The sequence below is a fragment of the Bufo bufo genome, chromosome 4 (genome assembly GCF_905171765.1).
Source record: "Bufo bufo chromosome 4, aBufBuf1.1, whole genome shotgun sequence".
NCBI lineage: Eukaryota > Metazoa > Chordata > Amphibia > Anura > Bufonidae > Bufo > Bufo bufo.
Genome location: NC_053392.1, coordinates 292,781,879 through 292,808,073, shown reverse-complemented (window position 1 = coordinate 292,808,073; position 26,195 = coordinate 292,781,879). Strand labels below are relative to the sequence as shown.

General features: G+C 45.0%; 2 protein-coding genes across 2 annotated transcripts in view; both read right to left on the bottom strand.

Moving 5' to 3' along the window:
* TTK (TTK protein kinase) overlaps nucleotides 1-26,195 on the bottom strand; it is a 66,368-nt gene that overhangs the window by 18,991 nt on the left and 21,182 nt on the right. Inside the window, 11 exon segments of the mRNA XM_040428687.1 lie at nucleotides 5,930-6,022; nucleotides 6,191-6,311; nucleotides 7,461-7,594; nucleotides 7,977-8,170; nucleotides 11,826-11,961; nucleotides 12,843-12,933; nucleotides 13,310-13,395; nucleotides 13,474-13,543; nucleotides 13,623-13,737; nucleotides 13,828-13,971; nucleotides 16,550-16,656. Coding sequence (XP_040284621.1) covers nucleotides 5,930-6,022; nucleotides 6,191-6,311; nucleotides 7,461-7,594; nucleotides 7,977-8,170; nucleotides 11,826-11,961; nucleotides 12,843-12,933; nucleotides 13,310-13,395; nucleotides 13,474-13,543; nucleotides 13,623-13,737; nucleotides 13,828-13,971; nucleotides 16,550-16,656 — 1,291 coding nt within the window.
* LOC120998145 lies at nucleotides 21,136-21,990 on the bottom strand. The gene is made up of 2 exons (XM_040428688.1): nucleotides 21,967-21,990; nucleotides 21,136-21,936 (listed from the first exon to the last, which is right to left on the bottom strand). The coding sequence occupies exon 2, from the start codon at nucleotides 21,927-21,929 to the stop codon at nucleotides 21,162-21,164; it is 768 nt and encodes a 255-aa protein (XP_040284622.1). The 5' UTR covers nucleotides 21,930-21,936; nucleotides 21,967-21,990; the 3' UTR covers nucleotides 21,136-21,161.

Here is a 26,195-nt window from a genome sequence, read left to right as displayed (position 1 = left end):
GAGTAATATGGTGCATGGGGCGCATTAGAACCAGACAGGTGAAATGGCTATAGCATCTGAAGATGGTACAGGTACTCCGCTTAATAAGGGAGTAATAGGGTTGCATGGAGCACACTAGCTGCAGGATGGTGTATTGGCTATGCTGAGTGACCGTGACGTGGTGCATGAAGGGCTCCGATATTTTCCTGACAGGAATATATTGGCGAAAGTCTCAGCTTTTAATATCTGCATTTATGACTAGCCAGTATAGTCAGTGGCATATCCGTTTGGTGCATTTTTTCTGTGATTTATATGATTATATTTTCATCCGCACAATGCTCCGTTTTGTGTAGGATGCCCTTGTGGTGCATGTGGACCGCGCCGACATCCTCCACCGTATGCATTTTTTGCTGGGGATAGTCGTTTGCTGCGGTCCACATGCGGTGGGGCTGCTCCCCCAATGAAAAACACGCTACAGTGTTAGGGGTTGAGCAGCTCCTCCAGTATTGCCACTATATTTCTGTGTTTTTGTTTTGTTTTATATGTAGTGTATGTGCCTTTACCTGGCATTCAAACACTCTCTCTTTTGCACCTAGAAACCTCCATCACATGGTCTGATATGGGTGTGGCTTACAGTCTTGCTTTGTTCACATTGCACTAGTTGTCCTGCTAGGCGGTTGTGTGGAAGCTTGGCTTTGAGCTGGATTTCATCACCTTCAGACCTTGTTCACACCATAGTTAGCGTAGTGGTAGGACCCTTTGCCATGCTGAGTGACCGTGACGTAGTGCATGAAGGGCTCCGATATTTTCCTGACAGGAATATATTGGCGAAAGTCTCAGCTTTTAATATCTGCATTTATGACTAGCCAGTATAGTCAGTGGCATATCCGTTTGGTGCATTTTTTCTGTGATTTATATGATTATATTTTCATCCGCACAATGCTCCGTTTTGTGTAGGATGCCCTTGTGGTGCATGTGGACCGTGCCGACATCCTCCACCGTATGCATTTTTTTGCTGGGGATAGTAGTTTGCTGCGGTTCACATGCGGTGGGGCTGCTCCCCCAATTAAAAAAAAACACGCTACAGTGTTAGGGGTTGAGCAGCTCCTCCAGTATTGCCACTATATTTCTGTGTTTTTGAAGTAATACAGTGGCCTGAAATACTCTTAGACTAGGAGGGTGTGTTGAATATAGCCCCTGGTATTAGTAAAGTACAAGTACCCCCCTGCGAAGGGGAAGGCGCACGTACCTGAGACACCACATAGGTGTGCCGAAGTGCTAAACACAGTGGCGGGTAAAGCACCACCTACTGGAGGCGGCAAGCTGACTTACCTGTGTGGATAAATTACCTGTACAACCAGGGGAGTGCCATCTGGAAATCCACTAAAGGGGATACCAACCCTGGAGAAGAGAGGTTCCTCAGTGGACATTTGTCTTTGACCACCCAGAGAGATTCTGCATGGTCGAAGACCGCCTGATGCTCTGTTCAGAGTCAGAATCGGTGCAGAGGAGTCCCCCAATGAGGCAGAAGAAACCTGAGGAGTTTCAGGATCCAGGAGATGAGCGGAACCTATGAGGGGAGACCCTAGGCCGCTATTCGACTCTGCCCCCTGATATGGACTGAGGCAGGAAGCAAAGGGGGTGATGCTACCGCATGAGGGCAAGGAAGAGCACCATAATATCATCATAGCTGAGAATGGGCGCCGGCTACGGTGGAGTAGAGGAACCCACGTGGGGTGAAGGTGACCCCTGAACTAGAATTGTTTTCGATACTTTTATCCAGTATTGACCTCGATTTGACATTTTTTGATACTAGGATGCACTACTGCGCAGTTTAGTATCACAGAGCATTTAGCGCGCTGCTATCAGCACGCTCTGTGTTCTCCTCAGCAGCACAGGGGAGAAGGAGTCACTCTCCCTCCCCCTGTGCCACGAATAAGGAGAGAGAGGGGCGGGAGGCTGGGTGCAGAATCACATACCCGTCGCCCAGCCTCTATGACAGGAAGCTGCGATCAGCGTTAATTATCATTGGTAGCGCAGTGTGAAACCGAATCAAAATTTTTGTATCAAAACAACCCTACCCTGAAAAAAGTTTAGGGTAACCCAACTGAGCCCATGATACAGGCCCCGCATGCAGGCCAGCCAAGCCGATAGCACAGCAACACCCAGCCATCGCAGGAGCAGATGCAACCCAGGGGGAGGGATGGAGGGCAAGGGGACCTGCCACAACATGAACCACCGAACAGGGGCACAAGATAATACGTCTCAACAATGACACTACATGCGGGCGGGAGGCACTGTGAAGATGGGGAAAGCACGCTCTGGGAAGAAGGACATCTCGTCCTCCCACCGGAAATTCCATACAGAGACCTATAGAAGGCCATGAGGAAGGCAACACCCCTAGAAAAAAACAGGAAGCCAGAAAAAAATGGCGCGAAAGAGTTTGGCCTAGTCCTGGCAGAAGCCGGAGGCTAGAGTAGATAGTGTATCCGAAAATGAGGCACACCCCGGCGGACTGATCCTGCTGGGAAGCAGAAAAAAGCTCCAAAAAGGCTACAAAAAAGGGTAGGCATGGAAAGGGGATCAAAGCGACCCCCATTGGTGAGAAAAATGACCCAATACAACCCCTGGATGGCAGGGAAAAATCATAAACCAGATGCGGCCTTGTCACAGCCGGAGCCGAGGACTAAAGTAAATGCCGCAGCTGAAAATCAAGCACCGTAAGCGGGCGGACAACACGGGACCTGGGGAGGGGAGGAAGGAATGCCCTGAGGGAGGAGGGGTCATAGCGACCCCCATATAGAGAGAAAATGAGCCACACAGATCCTGGATGCCAGGAAAAAGGCAGAAACTGTCGCGGCCTACTCCAGGCACACGCCAGAGGCCGAGGAAGAGAAGGACGGCCAGGGGGGAGGGGATGGATGGATGGGAGGGAAGTAGTCCCTAACTAGGGTAGGGAGTATACTCACCATCTGGCGTCTTCGGGTGCCGCAGGGTCACCCCTTCGGTAAACTCGCACTAGAGTGGGATTACTGGTACTCCACTGCGGATGCAATAATGGGGGACTGGGTGACCAGCGAGGTATTGAGGTATGCGCCCGAACGGGGTGCTACTAAAGTGGACTTTCACAAGGAAGACCCCCCCTGCTGCAGGATAAAACCTGCACTTGTAAAGTGAAGAGAAAAAAGAAAAAAAGAAAAAAGTAGCAGCAGAAAGACCTGCAGGAGAAGAGCAGGTCGTGTCTGCCTCCTACAGACACTAGACTAAAACTGATTAGCCTAGTGTCTGAGGAGAGGGTATAGCCCACCAGGGCTGAGCCAACCTTTTTCATATCTAGTGTCGCCTCCTAGTGGTAGCTGGGCGTATACCCATGGTGCCGTGTCCCCCAATGACTAACAAGAAATTGGATTTTTATCCTTATCATAAAGTCCCTCTCGCTTGGAATGCATTGGGGGGGGGGGGGGGGGGGGGGGAGAAAGAGACGACACAGCACCGTGACATGAACAACATAGCGCACAGAGATCTTGAAAAGCTTGGCAGAGGCCAGGGAATGAATCTGATAACATTTGGAAAAATATGGCGAGATGCCCAAGGTGGCAGCCTTGCAGATCTGGGAAGCAGAAGCCTAATGTCAAACTGCACAGGAGGCCCCGACTGAACGAGCAGTCACCTGACACGGGAGGTCTAGGACCTAAGCAGGCAGGCTTCCTTAATGGGCTACTACTGACAGCAGGAGATGGATGCCTTGGAGGCTAGCAGGCCCTTGCATGGACCCTCTGGAATGACAAAAAGTCTGAGCAATTAAGGGGGCTCTGCCAGTGACAGGTTTTAATTGCCTGGACAACATCAAGCCAGTAAAGCAACTGGGACAGAAAGACTGAACTGATTGGTTGGGACAGAGAGACTTAAGGACAATGTCATCATAAGGCCTCATGCACACGACCGTTGTGTGCATCCGCGTCCGTTCCGTCATTTTTCACAGTTTAGGGGAGGTCCCATTCATTTCTATGGAGCTGTGAAAAAAAAACGATAGTCCGCCGTTTTTTCTCCGCGTCCGTGATTCCAGTCCGTCAAAAAAATATAACCTGTCCTATTCTTGTCAGTGGAAAACAAAAAAAAACAAAAAAAAAAGGGATGCACAACTGGTATGTCATCCGTGTCCATGTCCGTTTTTTTCTACAAGACCTTGGTGCAATAAAATTACACTTTTCATTACCCTTCCTTTTTTTCCCCGTCAGACAAAAAAAAAGGAAGACACAAGGAAACACAACTGAAGCAAAATCGGACACGGACCACTGAAGCCAAATCACTGACAGTAAAAAAACACTGTTGTGTGCATGAGGCCTTAATGTGAAAGAAGGAAACCACCTTGGAAAGGAAAGAAGGCTAGGGTCTTCTGGAACAGCATAGATAAGGCAGAAATCTGGTCTTTAAGAGATGCCAGACCCAAACCATTTTCAAAAACTGGACTGGAGAAAGGAAATAATCCTTGGGATAGAGAAAAACAAGGGGTGGAAATCCCAGAATTCACACCAGGAAAAGTAGGTGTGCTAAGCGTGATGGAGGAGCCTACCAGAATGAGGTTTATGCACCTTAAAGGGGTTGTCTCACTTCTGCAAATAGCATTTATCATGTAGACAAAGTTAATACCAGGCACTTACTAATGTATTGTGATTGTCCATATTGCCTTCGTTGCTGGGTTGCTTTATTTTTCCAACACATTATACAATGCTTATTTCCATTGTTACGACCACCCTACAATTCAGTAGCAGTGGCCGTGCTTGCACACCATAGGAAATTGCAAGGTGGTTGTGACCCTAGAAATCAGAAGTGTATAATGTGATGGGAAAATGAATCAGCAAAGGCAATATGGACAATCAAAACATACTCATGTTCTTGTGTCCCCAATGTCAATTAAAGGGAGTCTTTCACCAAATATGACCATTACAGACCACTCAGATCAGGTTCTCCATTACTTTCCCCAGATTACTATGGTACCTTTCATATTGCATTCTATCGCCGATATGCTCCAAAAAACACTTTTATACCATATGGTATTTAGGTTCTGAAGGTGCCCAGGGGTGGCGTTCATGTTGCCGGTGCCCAGGTCCCTCTGCGCTTTGCTTACAAAACCCCTCCTCTTTCACCCCCTCTGGCCCGCCCTTGTTTAATCCGATTACCTCTCTCCTCTCCGTCTAAAATTCCATGCCTCCGCCGGCTGGATCGGGTTGCGCAGGCGCATTGTAAGTCCCTGTACCTCTGCCCATAATGGGCAATGCAGTGCGCACGAGCCGGGAATGTGTGGAGCGGCAAAAGGACGTGGGATTTCAGACAGAAAGGAGGAGGTAATCAGATTAAACAAGGGCGGGCCAGAGGGGTGAAAGAGGAGGGGTTTGGTAAGCAAAGCGCCGAGGGACCTGAGCACTGGCCGCATGAACGCCACCCCTGGGCACCTTCAGAACCTAATTACCATATGGTATAAGTGTTTTTTGGAGCAAATCGGCGATGGAATGCAATATGAAAGGTACCATAGTAATTTGGGGAAAGTAATGGAGAACCTGATCTGAGTGGTCTGTAATGGTCATATTTGGTGAAAGCCTCCCTTTAATTTCAATGCCTGTGGAATACAGATGTAACACAAAGGAAAACAGACACGGACCATTCACAGATGGAAACGCTGACCGCCTTTTGACTAATGGAATAGATATGGAAGTATTCAAGTACAAATATGTCCTTATGCAGCGTCTTGGTCTAAGAATTCTGTCAGGGGGATTTGCCATCGGAAACCTCAGACGTTTGTTGAACATGTATTAATGGGTGGCATCTGTTACCTATTTATTATCACTTGGCCCAATTATACAATAAGGTAGAGCCCAGGTCATAAGGTGGCACTGACTAAATAAAAATCAGTATTCATACTGAGTTGTTACACAAGAAAGTCAGCATTTACCTTACTAGATCCACCAGTCCCGATCTGTTTCAAAACTGCATACACTCGCCCTTTGACTACAATGTATTCACTCGATGTAAGTGGTTGTGCAATCTACAAAAAGAAACACGTTAACTGCAAGGGTCTTTGAAAACGTTCACATAAATTATCACAACTTGCAGGAGAACCGGCTGAACTGGATGGACAGAGGTCTTTTTTCAGCCTTATAAACTATGTTACATCTAACACTCAATATGTACTAAAAAGACGCTGGCAAGTTACCGGAAACGGTTGTAGAAGGGAATTGGCCGGGGTGTGTGGAAGATAGTTGGAACGGTTGTCAGATGGAGTAGACATAAGCGAAAGAGGTCCTAGAGAATTTTTCACCACAGGCGTTCTAAAACTAAAGCAAACATAACCAAAAAACTTCTTAATGAGGCAGGTTTTTATACATGCTGAAATTAAGGTGATGGGATATGTGAAGTTAAAGGGGTTTTCTGAGACTTTAAAGGAAACCTGTCACCTGGAATTTGGCAATAGAGCTGAGGACATGGGCTGCTAGATCGCCGCAATATCCAGTCCCCATAGCTCTCTGTGTTTTTATTGTGTCAAAAAAAACGATTTGATAGATATGCAAATTAACTTCAGATGAGTCCAGCGTGAAGGAGCCCAGCACCGCCCTGCATCCTCCGAATCTCCTCCTTGCTCCCCGACGTCACAAAGCTAGAGCTCCGTAATCTCGCGATGCGCGAGCTAGCGCATGTGCAGTGTCGGCATAGTGTTCCTTCCCTTTGCTGGCATCAGCCTCTGGGAACAAACTGTACATGCGCTAGGTCGCGCATCGCGAGATTACGGCACTCTAGCTTTGTGACGTCGGGGAGCAAGGAGGAGATTCGGAGGATGCAGGGCGGTGCTGGGCTCCTTCACGCTGGACTCATCTGAAGTTAATTTGCATATCTATCAAATCGTTTTTTGACACAATAAAAACACAGAGAGCTATGGGGACTGGGTATTGCGGACGTGCTAGCGGCGATCTAGCAGCCCATGTCCTCAGCTCTATACCCAAAATCCAGGTGACAGGTTCCCTTTAATACAGGATAGGTCATCAGTATCCGATTGGTGAGGGTCTGATACCCAGGACCCCCCGTCGATAAGCTGTTCGAGAAGGTAGCAGCACTCACAGTAGCGCCTTGGCCTTCTCTCAGCCCCTCCTAGACCACCAACACGTTCATTGGTCACGTTGACTAAGAGCAGCTCAGCCCCATTCAAGTGAATGGGGTTGGGTGCAATACCAAGAAATGCTGCTATACAATGCACAGCGCTGTGCTTGGTAAGCAAGGTGAAGGCTGCGGAGATCATAGGGACGCCGGTGCCTTCTCAAACAGCTGACGGCCGATCAGATTCAGATGACCTATCCTGAGAACACGTCATCAGTTGTAAAGTCTTGGAAAACCCTTTTGATTATATGGAATGTCTCACACAGGAATGGTTATATTATACTAAAACCAATTACATGAGAAAGACAGTAATAAATGCATGTGTATACAGTTACCAGTTCATATAATCTTCCTGTGGTTTGGCAGGAGTCCCACAAACTAAGGCAGGATCATACTTCAGAGATGGCCCTGGTGGAGATACTCGTTTGAGCACAGGATAAGCGCTTGGCTCAATACTCATCCTCTTTCCCTAAATGTGACAGATTAGTTTTCATACAGTTACCATACAGATACAAACAAATCCCACTTCACTATTATACTATGAATATATTCACTAACATCTTAAGATTAACTACAGTTTAGTAAAACTTTTGATATGCGACAAAGCTTTAGATTGGTGGTGGCCTAAGTGCCGAGACCCCCACAGAGTTAGAAACACTGAGATGAAGACAATTTAATATGCACAGTATTTTTCTAATATAGACAGTCAATAATGACCCCTTAGTCAAATGACCAATGATTCTTTCCATCCACTCTCAAATATATGAAACAAAACAACCTACGTATCTAGGCAAAGCCCACAAAGAAATCAAATTTTAATTAAACTAAAAACAGGTAAAAGGAATAACCACCTCCGCTTGGAAAATGTCACTTGGCACCTCAGGAACTTTCCATTTCCATTCGGTTTCCACAATAGTGGGTTTTGGTGGATCAGCCTTCTTGAGGTTATCTTTGCCATCAATTACAGCATGAACTTCAGACTGCTTATTAATTTCCTGAGGGTTATATGGAGCTGTGGTAGAGTCTGTATCGTCCATATGCACGTCTAAATATAAAAAAGGGGAAAAAAAACAATTCAAGCACAATATTAAACTGAAACAGTACTTTCCTCCTAAAACAATTGGACTGATTTATGATATTTGTATGTTTTTGTACTATGTTTGTGTGTTTTATACCATGTTTTTATCCAAAACCAGCAGCAGCACCAAAACACAGAACCTGTGCAAATACTTTTTACTTTAACTTATTTTGGTGAAGGATCTACTCTAGGTTTTGTATAAAAATCACTGCAAAACTTTGACCATAACACTAGCAAGTGACCTTAGACAGCGCACACCTAGATACAGTTGCAAGAAAAAGTATGTGAACCCTTTGGCATGATATGGATTTCTGCTCAAATTGGTCATAAAATGTGATCTGATCTTCATCTAAGTCACAACAATAGACAATTACAATCTGCTTAAACTAATAACACACAAAGAATTAAATGTTACCATGTTTTTATTGAACACACCATGTAAACATTCACAGTGCAGGTAGAAAAAGTATGTGAACCCTTGGATTTAATAACTGGTTGAACCTCCTTTGGCAGCAATAACTTCAACCAAACGTTTCCTGTAGTTGCAGATCAGACGTGCACCGTTGTAATTCTTGACCATTCCTCTTTACAGAACTGTTTCAGTTCAGCAATATTCTTGGGATGTCTGGTGTGAATCGCTTTCTTGAGGTCATGCCACAGCATCTCCATCGGGTTGAGGTCAGGACTCTGACTGGGCCACTTCAGAAGGCGTATTTTCTTCTGTTAAAGCCATTCTGTTGTTTATTTACTTCTATGCTTTGGGTCGTTGTCCTGTTGCAACACCCATCTTCTGTTGAGCTTCAGCTGGTGGACAGATGGCCTTAAGTTCCTCTTCAAAATGTCTTGATAAACTTGGGAATTAATTTTTCCTTCGATGATAGCACTCCGTCCAGGCCCTGACACAGCAAAGCAGCCCCAAACCATGATGCCCCTACCACCACAGTTGGGATGAGGTTTTGATGTTGGTGTGCTGTGCCTCTTTTTCTCCATACATAGTGTTGTGTGTTTCTTCCAAACAACTCAATTTTGGTTTCATCTGTCCACAGAATATTTTGCCAGTACTGCTGTGGAACATCCAGGTGCTCTTGTGCAAACTGTGCTGCACGTTTAATGTTTTTTTGGACAGCAGTGGCTTCCTCTGTGGTATCCTCCCATGAAATCCATTCTTGTTTAGTGTTTTACGTATCGTAGATTCGCTAACAGGGATGTTAGCATATGCCAGAAACTTTTGTAAGTCTTTAGCTGACACTCTAGGATTCTTCTTCACCTCATGGAGCAGTCTGCGCTGTGCTCTTGCAGTCATCTTTACAGGATGGCCACGCCTAATGAGAGTAGCAGCAGTGCTGAACTTTCTCCATTTATGAACAGCAAGGCTTTTGGAGATACTTTTATAACCCTTTCCAGCTTTATGCAAGTCAACAATTCTTAATCGTAGGTCTTCTGAGAGCTCTTTTGTGCGAGGCATCATTCACATCAGGCAATGCTTCTTGTGAAAAGCAAACCCAGAACTGGTGTGTGTTTTTTATAGGGCAGGGCAGCTGTAACCAACACCTCCAATCTCATCTCATTGATTGGACTCCAGTTGGCTGACACCTCACTCCAATTAGCTCTTGGAGATGTCATTAGTCTAGGGGTTCACATACTTTTTCCACCTGCACTGTGAATGTTTACATGCTGTGTTCAATAAAAACATGGTAACATTTAATTCTTTGTGTTTTATTAGTTTAAACAGACTGTGATTGTCTTTTGTTGTGACTTAGATGAAGATCAGATCACATTTTATGACCAATTTGTGCAGAAATCCATATCATTCCAAAGGGTTCACATACTTTTTTTATTTTATTTATTTTTTATTTACAAAATCTGGATGGTGAGGCCTCCATTTATACATTCTCAAATTCTGTTTTCTGCAATACTTTCCCCATGCCATTTTCCACAACTTTTGACATGTCATTTTGGGCAGTCACACCCCATTGATCATTAGAAAGCAGCTAGGCACCATGCCCCATTGGCTCTCTTGGAGTCTCCTCCAAGTGAAGCCTAAAGAGAGAGATTGAATCCAAAAGGGCACAGCCCTTACAGCTACAAAGTCCCTGCGTTCTAGAAAATGGAAGGGCTCAGCATATGGGAACCCACCAGTGACAAATGCAGAAGTGTGTAAATGGTAGTGGTGTGGTTAAACTAGGTGGGCACTGTCCTAGCACAGCAGCTCCGTAACAAAACTAGGATTAGAGAGCAGTGCCGATAACTAGTAGCTCTATATAACATACTACAAATAAAGTAGACAAGTAGGGAATGGCTATCTATTATACCGATAATTTGTGAACTTTCAGGCCGATAGCCGATAATTTATACCGATATTCTGGGAATTTTCATTTTTGAGAAGAAAAAAAAATTTCCTACACAAATCTGCTGAAAATTAATATGTTTATTGTTAATGTGTATTTTTTTTTTTGTAAATCTTTTTCATTTATACTTAATATTTTTGTGTGTTTTTTTTTACTAACTTTTAGCCCCCTTAGGGACTAGAACCCTTGTCCCATTCACCCTGATAGATCTCTATTAGGGTGAATAGGAGCTCACACTGTCCCTGCTGCTCTGTGCTTTGTGCACACAGCAGCATGGAGCTGAACATGGCAGCCAGGGCTTCAGTAGCGTCCTGGCTGCCATGGTAACCGATCGGAGCCCCAGGATTACACTGCTGGGGCTCCGATCGGAGGAGCAGGGGAGAGGGGACCCTGTGGCCACTGCCACCAATGATTAATACTGGGGGGGGGGGGCGCACTGTGCCACCAATGTTTTTACGATTGGGATGGGGGTGGGGGGCGCACTGCGCCACCAATGATTAATACTGGGGGGCTTGGGGGGGCGCACTGCGCCACCAATGTTTTTACGATGGGGGTGGGGGGCGCACTGCGCCACCAATGATTAATACTGGGGGGCTTGGAGGGGGTGCACCGCTCCACCAATGAAGATAAGTCTCTCAATCATTCATATACAGGAGGCGGGAGCTGGCTGCAGAATCACATAGCCGGCTCCCGACCTCTATGAGCGGTAGCTGCGGTCCGCGGTAGTTAACCCCTCAGGTGCCACGGACCGCAGCTACCGCTCATAGAGGTCGGGAGCCGGCTATGTGATTCTGCAGCCAGCTCCCGCCTCCTGTATATGAATTAATGAAAGGCTTATCTTCATTGGTGGAGCGGTGGCCACAGCCCCTCCCCTCCTCTTATCTTCTCTCCTCTTATCTTCTCTCCTCTCAATGGCGGCAGCGGCAGCACAGGGGGAGACACTGCTTCCTTCTCCCCTGTGCTGCAGAGGGAACACAGAGCGCTGAGAGCAGCGTGTTCTGTGTTCCCCATACATTATCGGTATATCGGCAAAATAGATGCCGATACCGATAACGTTCAAAATCCTGAATATCGGCCGATAATATCGGTAAAACCGATAATCGGTCGATCCCTACTATCTATGCCCAATTTCCCATCCACTTTTCAAAACTAAAATAGTGCAAAAAGTCACAGAAATGCACAGTGCAGAGTGTGATAAATTCCCTCCAGAAACATAAATTAAAACTTTAAACACAGGTATCATATAATAAGATATAATAAAAAATAATTATTACCCTCATCACTTCGGGCACGGGTGCTTGAACTGGCTCTTCTGATAATTACGGAAGATTGAGTCTTCATCTCTACACTGTCTTCTGTAAACTGCTGTGCACTTGTGGGGCTTATATTGGGGCTACTACTGGTGGACAACTAAGAAAAAGACAAACGTTTGAACATAATTACATTCAAAGAAAACATGACACTAATATGTCAGCTAATATCCAGCCTGGGATGTCCTAGCTCAGTGATTCTGAAAAAGAATGAAAAAAAAGTACTGGTTTAGCAGTGTGCCCCCAGCTGTAAATGAGAACTGTACATGAACCCATTCACTTGAAGGAAGCACTGCTGCAGCCCTTTGAGGTCCTGCTGTGCAAGGAAAAATAGTGAAGGTGGTGATGTTGGTACCTTCTTGGGATCATTGGGGGTCCTACATGTCATATCCTAGCAAGATACCATCACTTTATAAGATGGTAAAACGAATTTAAAGCAGTTGCTCGAGTTAAATAAAACATCCTATGTAAATGCACTAAAATAACAAAAGATGGAGCTGCCCAAGATTTTAATTAACTCACACAACCCCTTCAAGTCTGATACATACGTATCCTCTGAAAAAAACACTAATACAAAACTGAGCTTTCAGCGAAGATTTTAAGCATGTTCTATACCAGCATGGGGTATTGAGTTAAAGGGTTTGTCCGGTTTTCCCATATTAAAGGACCTATCCTCATCGATAGGTCAAAAATATGTTTGGTGGGGGTCCGACTCCCCCGCCAACTAGATGTTTGAAGAGACCGCAGCACTCATACGAGCACTGTATTCTCTTCAGTTAACCTGTTTGCCGTCGACAATGCAGTAGCCGTGTAGTGTAATAAAGCAGTTTAATTACTCTGCTATGGATTTTTGCACTTCTGTCCCTCTATGATATTTGTGACAAATAAGTACAAGATATATTGGGTACACATGGATATTTTGGCTGTAGCTTTTTATAATTAACAAAAAAAAAAAAAAAAAGGAAACATTGAGTAGCTGACCTTATTCCCGGAAAGATGATCGCCATCGCCACTGTACTTCGGTTTTGACAACGAAGGTAGAAATGGCACACGCATTGCACTTAGTGGTTGTCTTAAAAGAAGAAGCAGAAAAAGAGTTAAGCCTCATGCACACCTCCGTGAAACATGGACCGTGTGATACCGGCCTGGATTTCTTCTGAGTGCAGAAGCGCATGGCGTCATTGGTTGCTATGACGCCGCGCGCTTCCTGCTGCCGCCGCTGTACAGTAGTACATTGGTATAGATCAGACCAGTGTGCGCACACAGCATCATAGATTACAATGATGCTGTGCACGTCGGGCCGCCCGCATCATATGATCTTATGATCTATATGACCATATATCTCGGAGGGCATACGGTCGTGTGCAAGAGGCCCAAAACTGCTGACAGATTCCCTTTAAGAATTCAGAGAACCACAAGAAACAAAAAAAAAAAATATACACTAGTACCTTTTGCTGGAAAAGGTGTAAATATTCCTGTCATCAGCTTCTGGAGAAGTTAAGGACTGTACGGGGACTCTCCCAAACTGACATGTCTAGCGGGCATAAAAATTAATCATGTTTAGTGTATAATCACATAGATTGTAAGTGGCCGTGAATGCATGCTACGTTACCTTGTTTGGCACATTTGTCAGAGGCTTCCTTGGAATTTCATCACATTCTTCAGGTGAGCTCAACTTTTGTCTAAAAAAGAAGCCTAGGTTAAGGCCTGGTACAAATATACTTCAATCAAACTTAAAAGCAAAATCATAAAGTGCGATACCCAATTGAACAGATCAAGTTGGTAGAGAGCTCATCGGAGCTGTCACTGCGTATCCTCTGGGGTCTTCCCAGCATAGAGCTCTGCACATTTTCTTCATTTGGGTGGCTCAAAGACGCTGCAAAAAAAACAAAAAACAATTGATCTAAATGACAACATCGAAGGCATACTAAAGATTTACCACCACATTCACATTGCAGTTACTTACAGGACAGGTTTTCTTTATCTTCCTCAGAGATCAGCTGTGGTTTCTTCAACTGCAAGTTCTTCATGGCCAACTCGATCATATCAGCAGGGACAGCTCGGCAATCCTTTCCTTTCTGGAGAATCTGCTTGCTCTTTTTAAAGTTTCCTGGCAAAATGACAGCCATAACGTTAGGTCTATAGTTGTCCCTAAAAGGTTGCCACTTCCAATGTGTAGGCTGGAGATTTCTACTCGACAGATAGAGACATGCCAGAAAATTATATCAGGTTCAGGCAATGAAATCCTCATCGAACGCTAGAAAGAAGGGGCAGAGGTGCCTACGGGTACGCTGAGTCCAATCAGTGGCAATTAGTTTTTTATTATCACTGGAGTCGGAGGGTGTCAAAGGGGCATAGGCTTTCTAAAGATTGGTGAGGGTCACAGCACCCAGACCACCAATGACCAGTACACTTTAGAGGGAAACAAATTAAAACAGAACACGAAAGGAGAAACTAACATTGGAAGATGGAGTGGTCAGGATGGAAAGTCTAACATTTTTAATTTATTTACTTGTATTTTATTAACTATATTACGCTCATGAGTTCCTTTCCTTCAACAATAAATACAGGAAAGTGACAAACAGGAGGTCTGAGACATGTGGCCCTGTCACCCTGTGTGCATTTTATACCCTGATCACTATGTTTTGGCAGGATTTTATATGGACCTAATATCTATGGAAGTTAACCTGCCTAGGACTAGAGCTTAGTCTTTGGACTAACCAACCCCTTGAAGCCTCAAAATACTACACGGCAGTCTTCAATCATCATCTGATAAAGAGGTGGAAGAAGGTAATCTATTCGCATTGCAGATTCAGTCACGTCTGACAGGTTCGATAGCCTAGCAAGACTAGTCGGTGCTTAAATTTACACTGCTCCTGGCCAGAGACTATGTCGGGATCACAGGCACTTGGTCAACTGTCTACATAAGAAGCAGCTGAACTGCGTACCAGCCAATATCTTGGACATGAAGAATGGATGATACTAGGATTCTGTCTCAAACGATTTCCTAAATGTCTGACAGCTCAGCACTGCACCTTGTACCTTTCTATGTATTCAACCTAAATCCTGGTTTTGTATTATGGTCAAAAAAGCCTCTGTGGTTTCTAAATTTATAATTATACTATATACTAATAGGTGTATAATATATATAGCACCATGGAATGAATGGCCAAAAAAAAACATTGGCGGCAGCAGAGGCGCAGGGGGGAGGGAGACTGCTTCCTTCTCCCCTGTGCTGCTGAGGAGAACACGGAGCACACAGAGCAGCGCGCTCCTTGTTCTCTGATACTAGACTGTGCAATAGCGAAGCCTAGAATCGAAAAAAGGCAAATCCTGGTATCGAGGTTGATACCAGGCAAAAGTATCGATTGGGTATCGAAAATTCGATACCAGAAACAACCCTACTCCTAACATTTCCACTGTCTCTCTGATGAATTTCTTTTTTTCAGCCTAATGATGGCCTTTGCCACTTCCATTGAGAGCTCCTTTGACCACATTTTATGGGTTCACAGCAACAGCTTCCAAATGCAAATGCCACAGCTGGAATTAACTCCAGACCTTTTACCTGCTTAACTGATGATGGATTAACGAGGGAATAGTCCATTAAATAGCTTTTGAGACAACTGTCCAATTACCTTTGGTCCCTTGAAATAGAGGCAGCTACATATTAAAGAGTTGTAATTCCTAAACCCTTCTGCCAAATAGGAATACCCTCAAATTAAAGCTGAGAGTCTGCACTTTAAGCCCATATTGATTATATACCAGTACCTTGAATAGGTTTCAGTAAACAGCTAAAATGTCAAAACTTTTGCCACTGTCCAAATATTTCTGGACCTGTGGGTGTATGTGTATTGTATATAACAATTCAGTTTAATTTATTTTTACAGCGGAAGTCAGTGGCAGAAGTGATGGACCACGTGATCTTTTTTTTCTGTGTGTACAGCTGTATAGGAATATATATACCTCACTTATTATATAGTGAAACTGTTCAAACAGGTTTACTGCATATTTTTCAACTTTGGGAAAACATTTTATATCAAACATGCGCTGTTCCGTCGCCTAAAATGGGTGTTCTCCCGTTAGACATTTAAAGACATTTTCCATGAGTCACAGATTGATGGTCTATCCTCAGGACAGGGCATCAATATATGATCAGTAGGGGTCCAACTCCTGGCACCCCTGCCTATTAGCCGTTTGAAGAGGCTGTGGCGCTCGTCTATCTTCCTTGGACAATGACATCACCTTTATGAGTCACATGGCCTATTTGCAACTGAATCCCATTCAAGTGGAAAGGCCTGAGCTGCAATATCAAACGCAGCCGCTATACAATTTACATTGCTGTGCTTAGCATGCTGTGACGAGGCTGCAGAGCTCGCGGGAGTACACTGGCCTCTTCAAACAGCTGATCACGAAGGCGTTGAGTCGGACCCCCACAATCAGATGTTGATGACCTATACTGAGGATAGCCATCCATACTGAACTCCCATGAAAAACCGTTTAAAAGGAAATGTGTAAGTAGTTCTGTCAATATAAAACTGCTGACAGACAAAAAGGTAGGCGCCAGGGACAGGGAGCGATACGTACCTTCTCAGAGTCTAACCCATCATAAAGATTCTTCATGAAAACAAAAATTTGCATGTGCATACAGAGCAGAACAACAGAATAAGAAAAGCATATTAACAAATTACCTTCAGACCACTCAAACTGGGCAAAAGCAGCATGCACAAAAGCAAACTTTTTGCAGTTCAATCTTACAAGCTGGAACTGGTCCCGTGCCTCATCTGGGTCCAGTATGCTAAAAAGTGCATTAAACATAAAAAATGACAAGTAAGCATCACAGTTAACACGTAACAAACACCAAAACCACATAGTGACTTTTACAGTCTGGTTATTCTCATGCTAAAACTGGTGCAAATAAAAAGTGGAGGAGATGTCCCCAGCAATGAATTAGATTGCTACTTTCATTTTCTCTTAAAAATTTTAATTAAAAGGTGGAATCCGATTTATTGCTATGGGCAACTACTCCTCTTGTGCTATAGTTATACTTATTTTTTTTATCACACTTCCCTCAATATTCATAAAATACTGACATAAGCCTTCTATATGTTGCAATTACAACTTAAAGGGGTTCTGCAGTTTTGTTTAAACCGATTATCATCCTCTGGATAGATCATCAGCATCTGACCAGCGGGGGTCCGACACCCGGGACCCCCGCCGATCAGCTGTTTGAGAAGGCAGCGGCGCTCCAGCAGCGCCACGGCCTTCTCACTGTTTACCGCAGGCTCAGTGACGTCACGACTAGTATCAACTGGCCTGGGCGTGGCTAAGCTCTGTTCACTTGAATGGAGCTTAGCCCAGGGCCAGACCAGTTGATACAAGTCGTGTGACGTCACTGGGCAAGCGATAAACAGTGAGAAGGCAACGGCGCTGCTGCCTTCTCAAACAGCTGATCGGCGGGTGTCGGACCCCTGCCGGTCAGATGCTGATGATCTATCCTGAGGATAGATCAGTTAAAACAAACTGTAGAACCCCTTTAAATGGGGAATACTTTTATTAATTTTTTTAAAGTCCACCAATCAGACGAGTGGGACACCCAATGGAGGGCAAGGTTTCTTGCTGCACCCAGAACAGATAGCAACTATTAAAAACATGTGCGGCTTTTGACCACATTGTATAAACCAATTTCTTCAGTTTATTTCTGTTGCACATGTTGTACAGTCGTGGCCAAAAGTTTTGAGAATTACATATTTTTATAATAGCAATTTGCATATACTCCAGAATGTTATGAAGAGTGATCAGATGAATTGCATAGTCCTTCTTTGCCATGAAAATGAACTTCATCCCACAAAAACCTTTCCACTGCATTTCATAGCTGTCATTAAAGGACCTGCTGAGATCATTTCAGTAATCGTCTTGTTCACTCAGGTGAGAATGTTGATGAGCACAAGGCTGGAGATCATTATGTCAGGCTGATTGGGTTAAAATGTCAGGCTGATTGGGTTAAAATGGCAGACTTGACATGTTAAAAGGAGGGTGATGCTTGAAAGACCGTAATTAGACTTACCGGTAATTCTGTTTCCTTGAGTCCACCATGACGGCTCTACTATGAGATTGACCCTTGACCTCTGTAGGGGCAGGAACACACAGAGTTTAAAAGGCCACCAGCCACACTCACCCTCAGTGCTTTCCAAATTACCAAGTGGGTGTAGCCTTAACCTAGGCAAGTATATGAATATATAAATTTTTTTTTTTTTTTGAGTATTAATTCATACTCAACCCCTCCTTAAATCTCAGGGGGGGAAATCTGGGCCGTCATGGTGGACTCAAGGAAACAGAATTACCGGTAAGTCTAATTACGGTCTTTCCATTTCGTCCACCATGACGGCTCTACTATGAGAACTACCAGATTATTAAACAGGGTGGGTAACTGCTTGTAGAACCTTCTGACCGAAGGTTAAATCCGCAGAAGCTGACACATTAATCCGGTAATGTTTGATAAAAGTACTTATATTCGACCAGGTGGCTGCTTTACAAATCCTGTCAAGGGAGACACCTCCTCTTTCTGCCCATGAAGACGCCATAGCTCTTGTAGAGTGAGCTTTTATATTCGTGGGGCTATCTAGACCCGACTTCTGGTAGCAGCAAATAATAGTAGATCTGATCCATCTTCCGATCGTGGCTTTGGATGCCTTTTTCCCCCTGTTTGGACCCCCATACTGAACGAAAAGGTTATCATCTTTCCTAAATTCTTTTGTTAAGTCCAGGTATTGTATGATAGTATCCCGGACGTCCAGGAGCTGGAACTGATCTTGTGATGGGTCGTCCTTGGGAAAAGATGGAAGGATGATCTCTTGGTCTCTGTGAAAGTCCGACACCACTTTTGGGAGAAAACCTGGATCTAAACGTAAAACTATTCTGTCCGGGAAGATCGTGAGGTATGGTTCCCTGCAGGACAGCGCTTGGATTTCACCCAGACGTCTGGCTGAAGTGATTGCCACTAGGAAGGCTGCTTTTAAAGATAGGTGTTTGAGAGATATATCCTGCGTAGGAGAAAAAGGCGAATTCGTAAGGTTTTTTAGGACCAAGTTTAGATCCCATTGAGGCGTCCTAGGGGTTAGGGAAGGTCTCAATCTTGAGGCAGCTTTTATGAACCTCCTTATCCACCTGTGACTGGCCAGGTCCGTATCATAACAAGCCCCCAAAGCAGAGATCTGTACTTTGAGAGTACTTGGTCTAAGGCCCAGATCTAACCCTCGTTGGAGGAAGTCTAGCACTTTTTTAATATTGGGAGAAGAGTTTACGGGAGGAGTCTGGCCAAGCCAACTACAATATTTTTTCCATATCTTAAGATATATTGCATAAGTAACTTCTTTCCTGCTGGACTTAAGGGTGTTTATGACTTTCTCTGATATCCCTCTGCTTTTTAGGATTTCGCGTTCAGGATCCAGACCGATAGTCTGAAAAGACCTGGATTCTGGTGAAGAATTGGACCCTGAGAGATAATGTCCTCCCGTGGGGGGATTATCCAGGGTTCTTCCAGAGCTAGTTCTTTTAACACTGGGAACCAATTCCTTTTTGTCCAGTACGGGACAACCAGTATTACTGTTACTGGGTCCGATCTTATTTTCTGCAGCACCCTGGGTATTAATGGCCAAGGGAGGAAGGCATAGGCTAGATCCCAAGACCACCTGACTGAAAATGCGTCTGTCGCCCAAGGGTTGTCTCTTGGGTTTAGGGAGCAAAAGAGATGGACCTTTGCGTTCTTTTTTGATGCAAACAGGTCTATCTTGGGGGTCCCCCACCTCCTGGTAATCTGCTCGAATACGATTGAGTTTAGGGCCCATTCCCCCGGATCTATGGTTACTCTGCTGAGAAAATAGGCCTGTATGTTTTCTGTACCCTTTAGATGGATAGAACGTTCTTTTCCGCCCAGGAGAATATTTTTTCTGCCAATTCCTTTAAGCCTGATGATCGTGTGCCCCCCTGATGTTTCAGGTATGCTACGGCTGTTACGTTGTCAGAGAGGATTTTTAGGTGTTTTCCAGAGACCCTGTCCTGTGACACCTTCAGCACCTCCCAGATTGCCCTCAATTCTCTGTGATTTGAGGAACATTTTCTCATGGCGTCCGACCAAGTGCCCTGGTAATTTATCGAGCCTATTTTTGCTCCCCATCCTGTACCACTTGCATCCGTGTTTATTTGAATCTCCGGATCTTTTACCCAGGGTACACCCTTTTGCAGGTTTTCCTCTTTCATCCACCATTTTAAATCTGATTTTACCTGACTCGGGATGGGGATTTTTTTTCTCTAGAGAGCACTGTCTCTTTTCCCAAATTCTCAGGATCCAAGATTGGAGAATCCTGGTGTGGGCCTGAGACCAAGACACCGCTGTTATGCAGGAGGTCATTGTGCCTAGGAGGCTCATGGCATTGCGAATGGAGCACTGGGATTGACTTCGGAATTTTTGTGTTTTTTCCATAAACGACGTAACTTTTTCCCGAGGGAGGGATGTCACCTGGGAGACCGAGTCCAGTATTACCCCCAGAAATTTCATTTTGGTTGAGGGGACTAAACTTGATTTTTTCAGGTTTATTACCCACCCCAGGTCTGAAAACCTGTGCATCAGGTGTCTGGTAATGCTGGTTGTCTCCTGCTCCGAGGGTCCCAGGACCAGAAAGTTGTCCAAGTATGGGAAAAATTTTATCCCTTCTGCTCTCAGAGGGGATATCATTTCTACTACTAGTTTTGTGAATACCCTTGGTGCAGATGAGATTCCAAAGGGTAACACGGTGAACTGGAAGTGTCTTACAACTCCTGAGCTGTCCACTAGGGCAAACCTGAGGAATTTTTGCGATGATCTGTTTATGGGGACGTGATAGTACGCGTCTTTTAAATCTATTGACGTCATGAAGTCTCCTGTTCTGATCAGGGGAATGATGGATGTTACAGATTCCATCCTGAATTTCCTGTATGCGACCGCTTTGTTTAATCCTTTTAGATTTATAATAGTGCGGAAGGTACCATCTGGTTTTTGTACCAGAAATAGACTGGAATAATAACCCCTTCCTCTTTCTGTACTTGGGACTTCTGTCACAACGCCTGAGTCTATAAGTTGCAGGATACCCTGCCAGATTTTTTTCTATTATTTTTGGGCTGTGAGAGGTTATTTTGAACCTCTTTGGAGGGACTGAGGAAAATTCTATCCGGTAGCCATCCCGAATTATATTTAGGGCCCATGGATTTTTTGTAATGGACTCCCACTGGGCCAGAAAATTCCGCAGTCTTCCCCCTACTCTGGCGTCATTGTTTATCTTTATTTTGGGGGTTAAGAAGGAAACCTCTGCCTTTTCCCCCCTTCTGGTAACTCCACCTACCCCCCTTTCCTTTGCCCCTATAGGGTCTAGTTTGGGAGTTGGAGGAACGAAAGGGCTTCTTTTTGGTCTCTTCCGGGAACCCCTTTTTTTTGTCTGCAGCCTTTTCCAGGATAGAGTCTAATACGGGTCCAAAAACGTATTCCCCAGAAAACACTATGGAGCATAGTTTTGCTTTTGATGCTCTATCCCCTCCCCAGGCTTTCATCCACAAAGCTCTCCTTGCGGAATTGGTGAGGGCCGCATCCTTAGCGGCGAACCTCACCGATTCCGCCGAGGCATCCGCCAAGAAGGCCGTGGCAGATTTGAGGAGTGGGATAGAGCTCAATATTTCCTCCCTAGGAGTCTTGTTTTTGATATGTTCTTCTAGTTCGTTAAGCCAAAAACACATAGATCTTGCGACCGATGTTGCGGCTATGTTGGTTTTGACCCCAAACATAGCTGTCTCCCAGGATTTCTTTAGGAGAGAGTCGGCTTTCCTTTCCATTGGGTCCTGTAGTTGTGAAGAGTCCTCAAATGGGAGGGAAGTCTTCTTAACTACTTTCGCCACTTGGATGTCAATTTTGGGGGTCTCGTTAAATAATTTGACGTCCGCTGGATCAAACAACAACCGGTTTCTGAATTCCCGAGATACCCCTAGTCTCCTCTCGGGGTCAGTCCACTCGTCTAAGATCATGTCCTTTAAATTTTCATTCATTGGGAAACTTAACTTTTTTGCTCTGAGTCCCCCGAACATCTCGTCTAAGACGGACCTTGGTTTTTTCATCTCCTCAATCCCCATGGTTGCTCTGACAGCTCCCAATAGCTCCTCCATATCCTCAGAAGAAAAGAAATATTTTTTATTATCTTCCATTATCTCCCCCTCTGATAGAACGTCAAAGTCCACATTCTGTCCAGAGGTGGAGGCCCCCTCGTTCATAATCTCCGAAACAGAGGAGGATGGGGCGGATAATCTAGTTTTTTTTGCAGCAGGGAGGTGTAGACGGGGCTGATCTGAGGGAGGCCAAAGAGGACTTAATTTCGTTCTGAATAAGCGTTTTGACCTCGGACAAAATTGACGGCTGCTCCTCTTTTATAAGGTCTTTTATGCAGCTCTGGCAGAGCTTCTTTTTATAATTCTCGGGAAGCTTCTTATTACAAGTTGCACATCTTTGAACTTTAGACCTTGTTCTGGGCTCTTTAACTCCCTATAAAAGAGAGGAGCAGCCAGGTATCAATAGACAAAACAGCAAGTAAGTCAAAAAAGGATACATCATTTTGTCTTTCCCCACAGGGGAACTCACTGTTGGAGTAGCCGAGGGAGTTTCAGAGTCCATCTGGGATGTAGAGGCGTCCGGGGCTTCAGGAGCAGACATTAGTGCTGTATGCGCCAGGAGGAAGATCGGTGCCACTGCCTGTTTGAATCTGCCGCCACAAGAAGTCAGTCCGGCGTCTGACGTCACCGCCGTGCTCCCGATCCAAGCTCCGCCCCTTCCGCCTCCAGCCGCCGGGAGCAGAGAGTAATGCTGAGGCTTCTCTGACGTCACCGCCCCAGAGTCGGCGTTCAGCATGCTGCTTCCCTGCGGTCAGCTTCCTCAACATAGGGAAGGGGGACCGCACTGTGGGGAGGGATACAGGCTCCTGGTACAGAAGCGAGATCGGCTCCATATGAATCCCCTGCCCAGCTTTGGACCAGACCGCAGGAGGGCAGGGGACGAGGACGGAATCCTCAGGTATTTTATAAAATAATAAACTTTTTCTTCAACTCCACCAGGAGGGCTCTCTGTGTGGTTGACCCCGTAGGGACAGGAAACACTGAGGGTGAGTGTGGGTGGTGGCCTTTTAAACTCTGTGTTCCTGCCCCTACAGAGGTCAAGGGTCAATCTCATAGTAGAGCCGTCATGGTGGACGAAATGGAAATCATTGTTCTTCCATTGTTAACCATGGTGACCTGCAAAGAAACGCGTGCAGCCATCATTGCGTTGCATAAAAATGGCTTCACAGGCAAGGATATTGTGGCTACTAAGATTTCACCTCAATCAACAATTTATAGGATCATCAAGAACTTCAATGAAAGAGGTTCAATTCTTGTTAAGAAGGCTTCAGGGCGTCCAAGAAAGTCCAGCAAGCTCCAGGATCGTCTCCTAAAGAGGATTCAGCTGCGGGATCGGAGTGCCACCAGTGCAGAGCTTGCTCAGGAATGGCAGCAGGCAGGTGTGAGCGCATCTGCACGCACAGTGAGGCGAAGACTTTTGGAAGATGGCCTGGTGTCAAGAAGAAGGGCAGCAAAGAAGCCACTTCTCTCCAAAAAAAACATCAGGGACAGATTAATCTTCTGCAGAAAGTATGGTGAATGGACTGCTGAGGACTGGGGCAAAGTCATAGTCTCCGATGAAGCCTCTTTCCGATTGTTTGGGGCATCTGGAAAAAGGCTTGTCCGGAGAAGAAAAGGTGAGCGCTACCATCAGTCCTGGGAGTGGGCTCACTCACAATTTTGCCCAAAAACACAGCCTTGAATAAAGAATGGTACCAAAACACCCTCCAACAGCAACTTCTTCCAACAATCCAACAACAGTTTGGTGAAGAACAATGCATTTTCCAGCACGATGGAGCACCGTGCCATAAGGCAAAAGTGATAACTAAGTGGCTCGGGGACCAAAACATTGACATTTGGGGTCCATGGCCTGGAAACTCCCCAGATCTTAATCCCATTGAGAACTTGTGGTCAATCCTCAAGAGGTGGGTGGACAAACAAAAACCCACTAATTCTGACAAACTCCAAGAAGTGATTATGAAAGAATGGGTTGTATCAGTCAGGAATTGGCCCAGAAGTTGATTGAGAGCATGCCCAGTCGAATTGCAGAGGTCCTGAAAAAGAAGGGCCAACACTGCAAATACTGACTCTTTGCATAAATGTCATGTAATTGTCGATAAAAGCCTTCGAAACGTATGAAGTGCGTGTAATTATATTTCACTACATCACAGAAACAACTGAAACAAAGATCTAAAAGCAGTTTAGCAGCAAACTTTGTGAAAACTAATATTTTTGTCATTCTCAAAACTTTTGGCCACGACTGTACAATGCTGTAGAGATTGCCATCTCTCACATCAGTCCTTGTCCTTTAATTTCCCCAATTCAGACACACACTTGGGTCAACTTCAAAGGAATTTTGAATGTGAGAGTAAGGCCTCTTGCACACGAACATATGGCTTTTTCAGTATTTTGCAGTCCACAAAAAACAGATCCACAAAAAATACGGATGACATCCGCGTGCATTCCGTTTTTTGCGGAACGGAACAGCTGGCTCCTGATAGAACAGTACTATCCTTGTCCGTTATGCGGACAATAATAGCACATGTTCTATCTTTGAACCGAAAAACGGAAACAGAAGGCATACGGAGTACCTTCCGTTTTTTTTTTTGCGGATCCATTAAAATGAATGGTTCCGTACACAGAACGCAAAAAACGGAACATAAGCGGGAAAAAAAAAAAAAAAGTTTGTGTGCAAGAGGCCTAAACCAGAGAACCCCGAAAAAAAGGCAAATTTGGGGAGAACCGAGGTGGACCTAGCATACTTGAAAGGTGAGCAATGAGTACAGTTTCTGAGGCAGGCTCAGCAAGCCTGCGTTGAAAGGGAAGTCCCGAAATTGAAACTTTGAATGGAATGGCTGATTCCATGCTTGATCACTGCTGCATTGAGATGAGGGGCAAGGAAAGCCAGTTCACGTGATCAGTGGAGGGTCCCAGCAGCCAAACCACCATCTATCAGAACACTTCTATCCACAGAATAGGTGAAAGGATACCTTTCAATGTTCAAATTTGCAAAAATGTAAAGCCTCCCTTAAACCTGTCACTTGGTTTTGGGACCACTAATCATTGGTGTAATGGGCATATGCCTGATGCTGCCAAGTCCTCACTTACTACAATTTGCAGGAATGAGCGGGTTTAATATGGGCAGGTTTGGGACCCTAAACCCTATCTACATAATAGTATGCTGGGGGTTTAAAGGGCTTCTGTCACCCCACTAAAGTCATTATTTTTTTTTGGGCTAGTTAAATTACTTATATTGCGATATATGAAAATATAATGGTCTTACTTACTTTGATTCAGCAGTTTCTTCTAAGAACGACGTTTTAGAATATGTAAATTCGGTCTCTACCAGCAAGTAGGGCGTCTACTTGCTGGTAGCAGCTGCAGAAAACCGTCCCCTCGTTGCGTTGATTGACAGGGCCAGCCGGGATCTCCTCCTCCGGCCAGCCCTGTCGGCATTTCAAAAATCGCGCGCCTGTGTTCATTCGGCGCAGGCGCTCTGAGATGAGGAGGCTCGCCTCTTCAGAACTCCCTCAGTGCGCCTGCACCGATGACATCACCGAAATAGAAGACGTCATCGGCGCAGGCGCACTGAGGGAGTTCTGAGGAGGCGAGCCTCCTCATCTCAGAGCGCCTGCGCAGAATGAACACAGGCGCGCGATTTTTAAAATGCCGACAGGGCTGGCCAGAGGAGGAGATCCCGGCTGGCCCTGTCAATCAACACGACGAGGGGCGGTTTTCTGCAGCTGCTACCAGCAAGTAGCCGCCCTACTTGCTGATAGAGACCTAATTTACATATTATAAAACTTCGTTTTTAGAAGAAACTGCTGAATCAAAGTAAGTAACACCATTATATTTTCATATATCGCAATATAACTAATTTAACTAGCCCAAAAAAAAATATGACTTTAGAGGGGTGACAGAAGCCCTTTAAAGGCCCCAAACCGGGGGACCAGTCCTGTTTAAATAGCTTTAGGACTAGTTCACACTTTAGATATTTCCATCAGTGATTGTGAGCCAAAACCAGGGGTGGAGCCTCCACAGAGATGAGGTATATTGGAAAGATCTGCCCCTGTTCGGTTTCTGATCCCACCTGGTGTTGGCTCACAATCCCTGAAGTGTGAACGAGGCTTTACAAACCACAATTTTGCACATCAATCCGCTGCAACGTAT

What these genes read in the sequence shown, in the direction of transcription:
- LOC120998145 (XM_040428688.1), bottom strand. Translation starts at nt 21,929, where the DNA reads ATGAATGAAAATTTAAAGGACATGATCTTAGACGAGTGGACTGACCCC.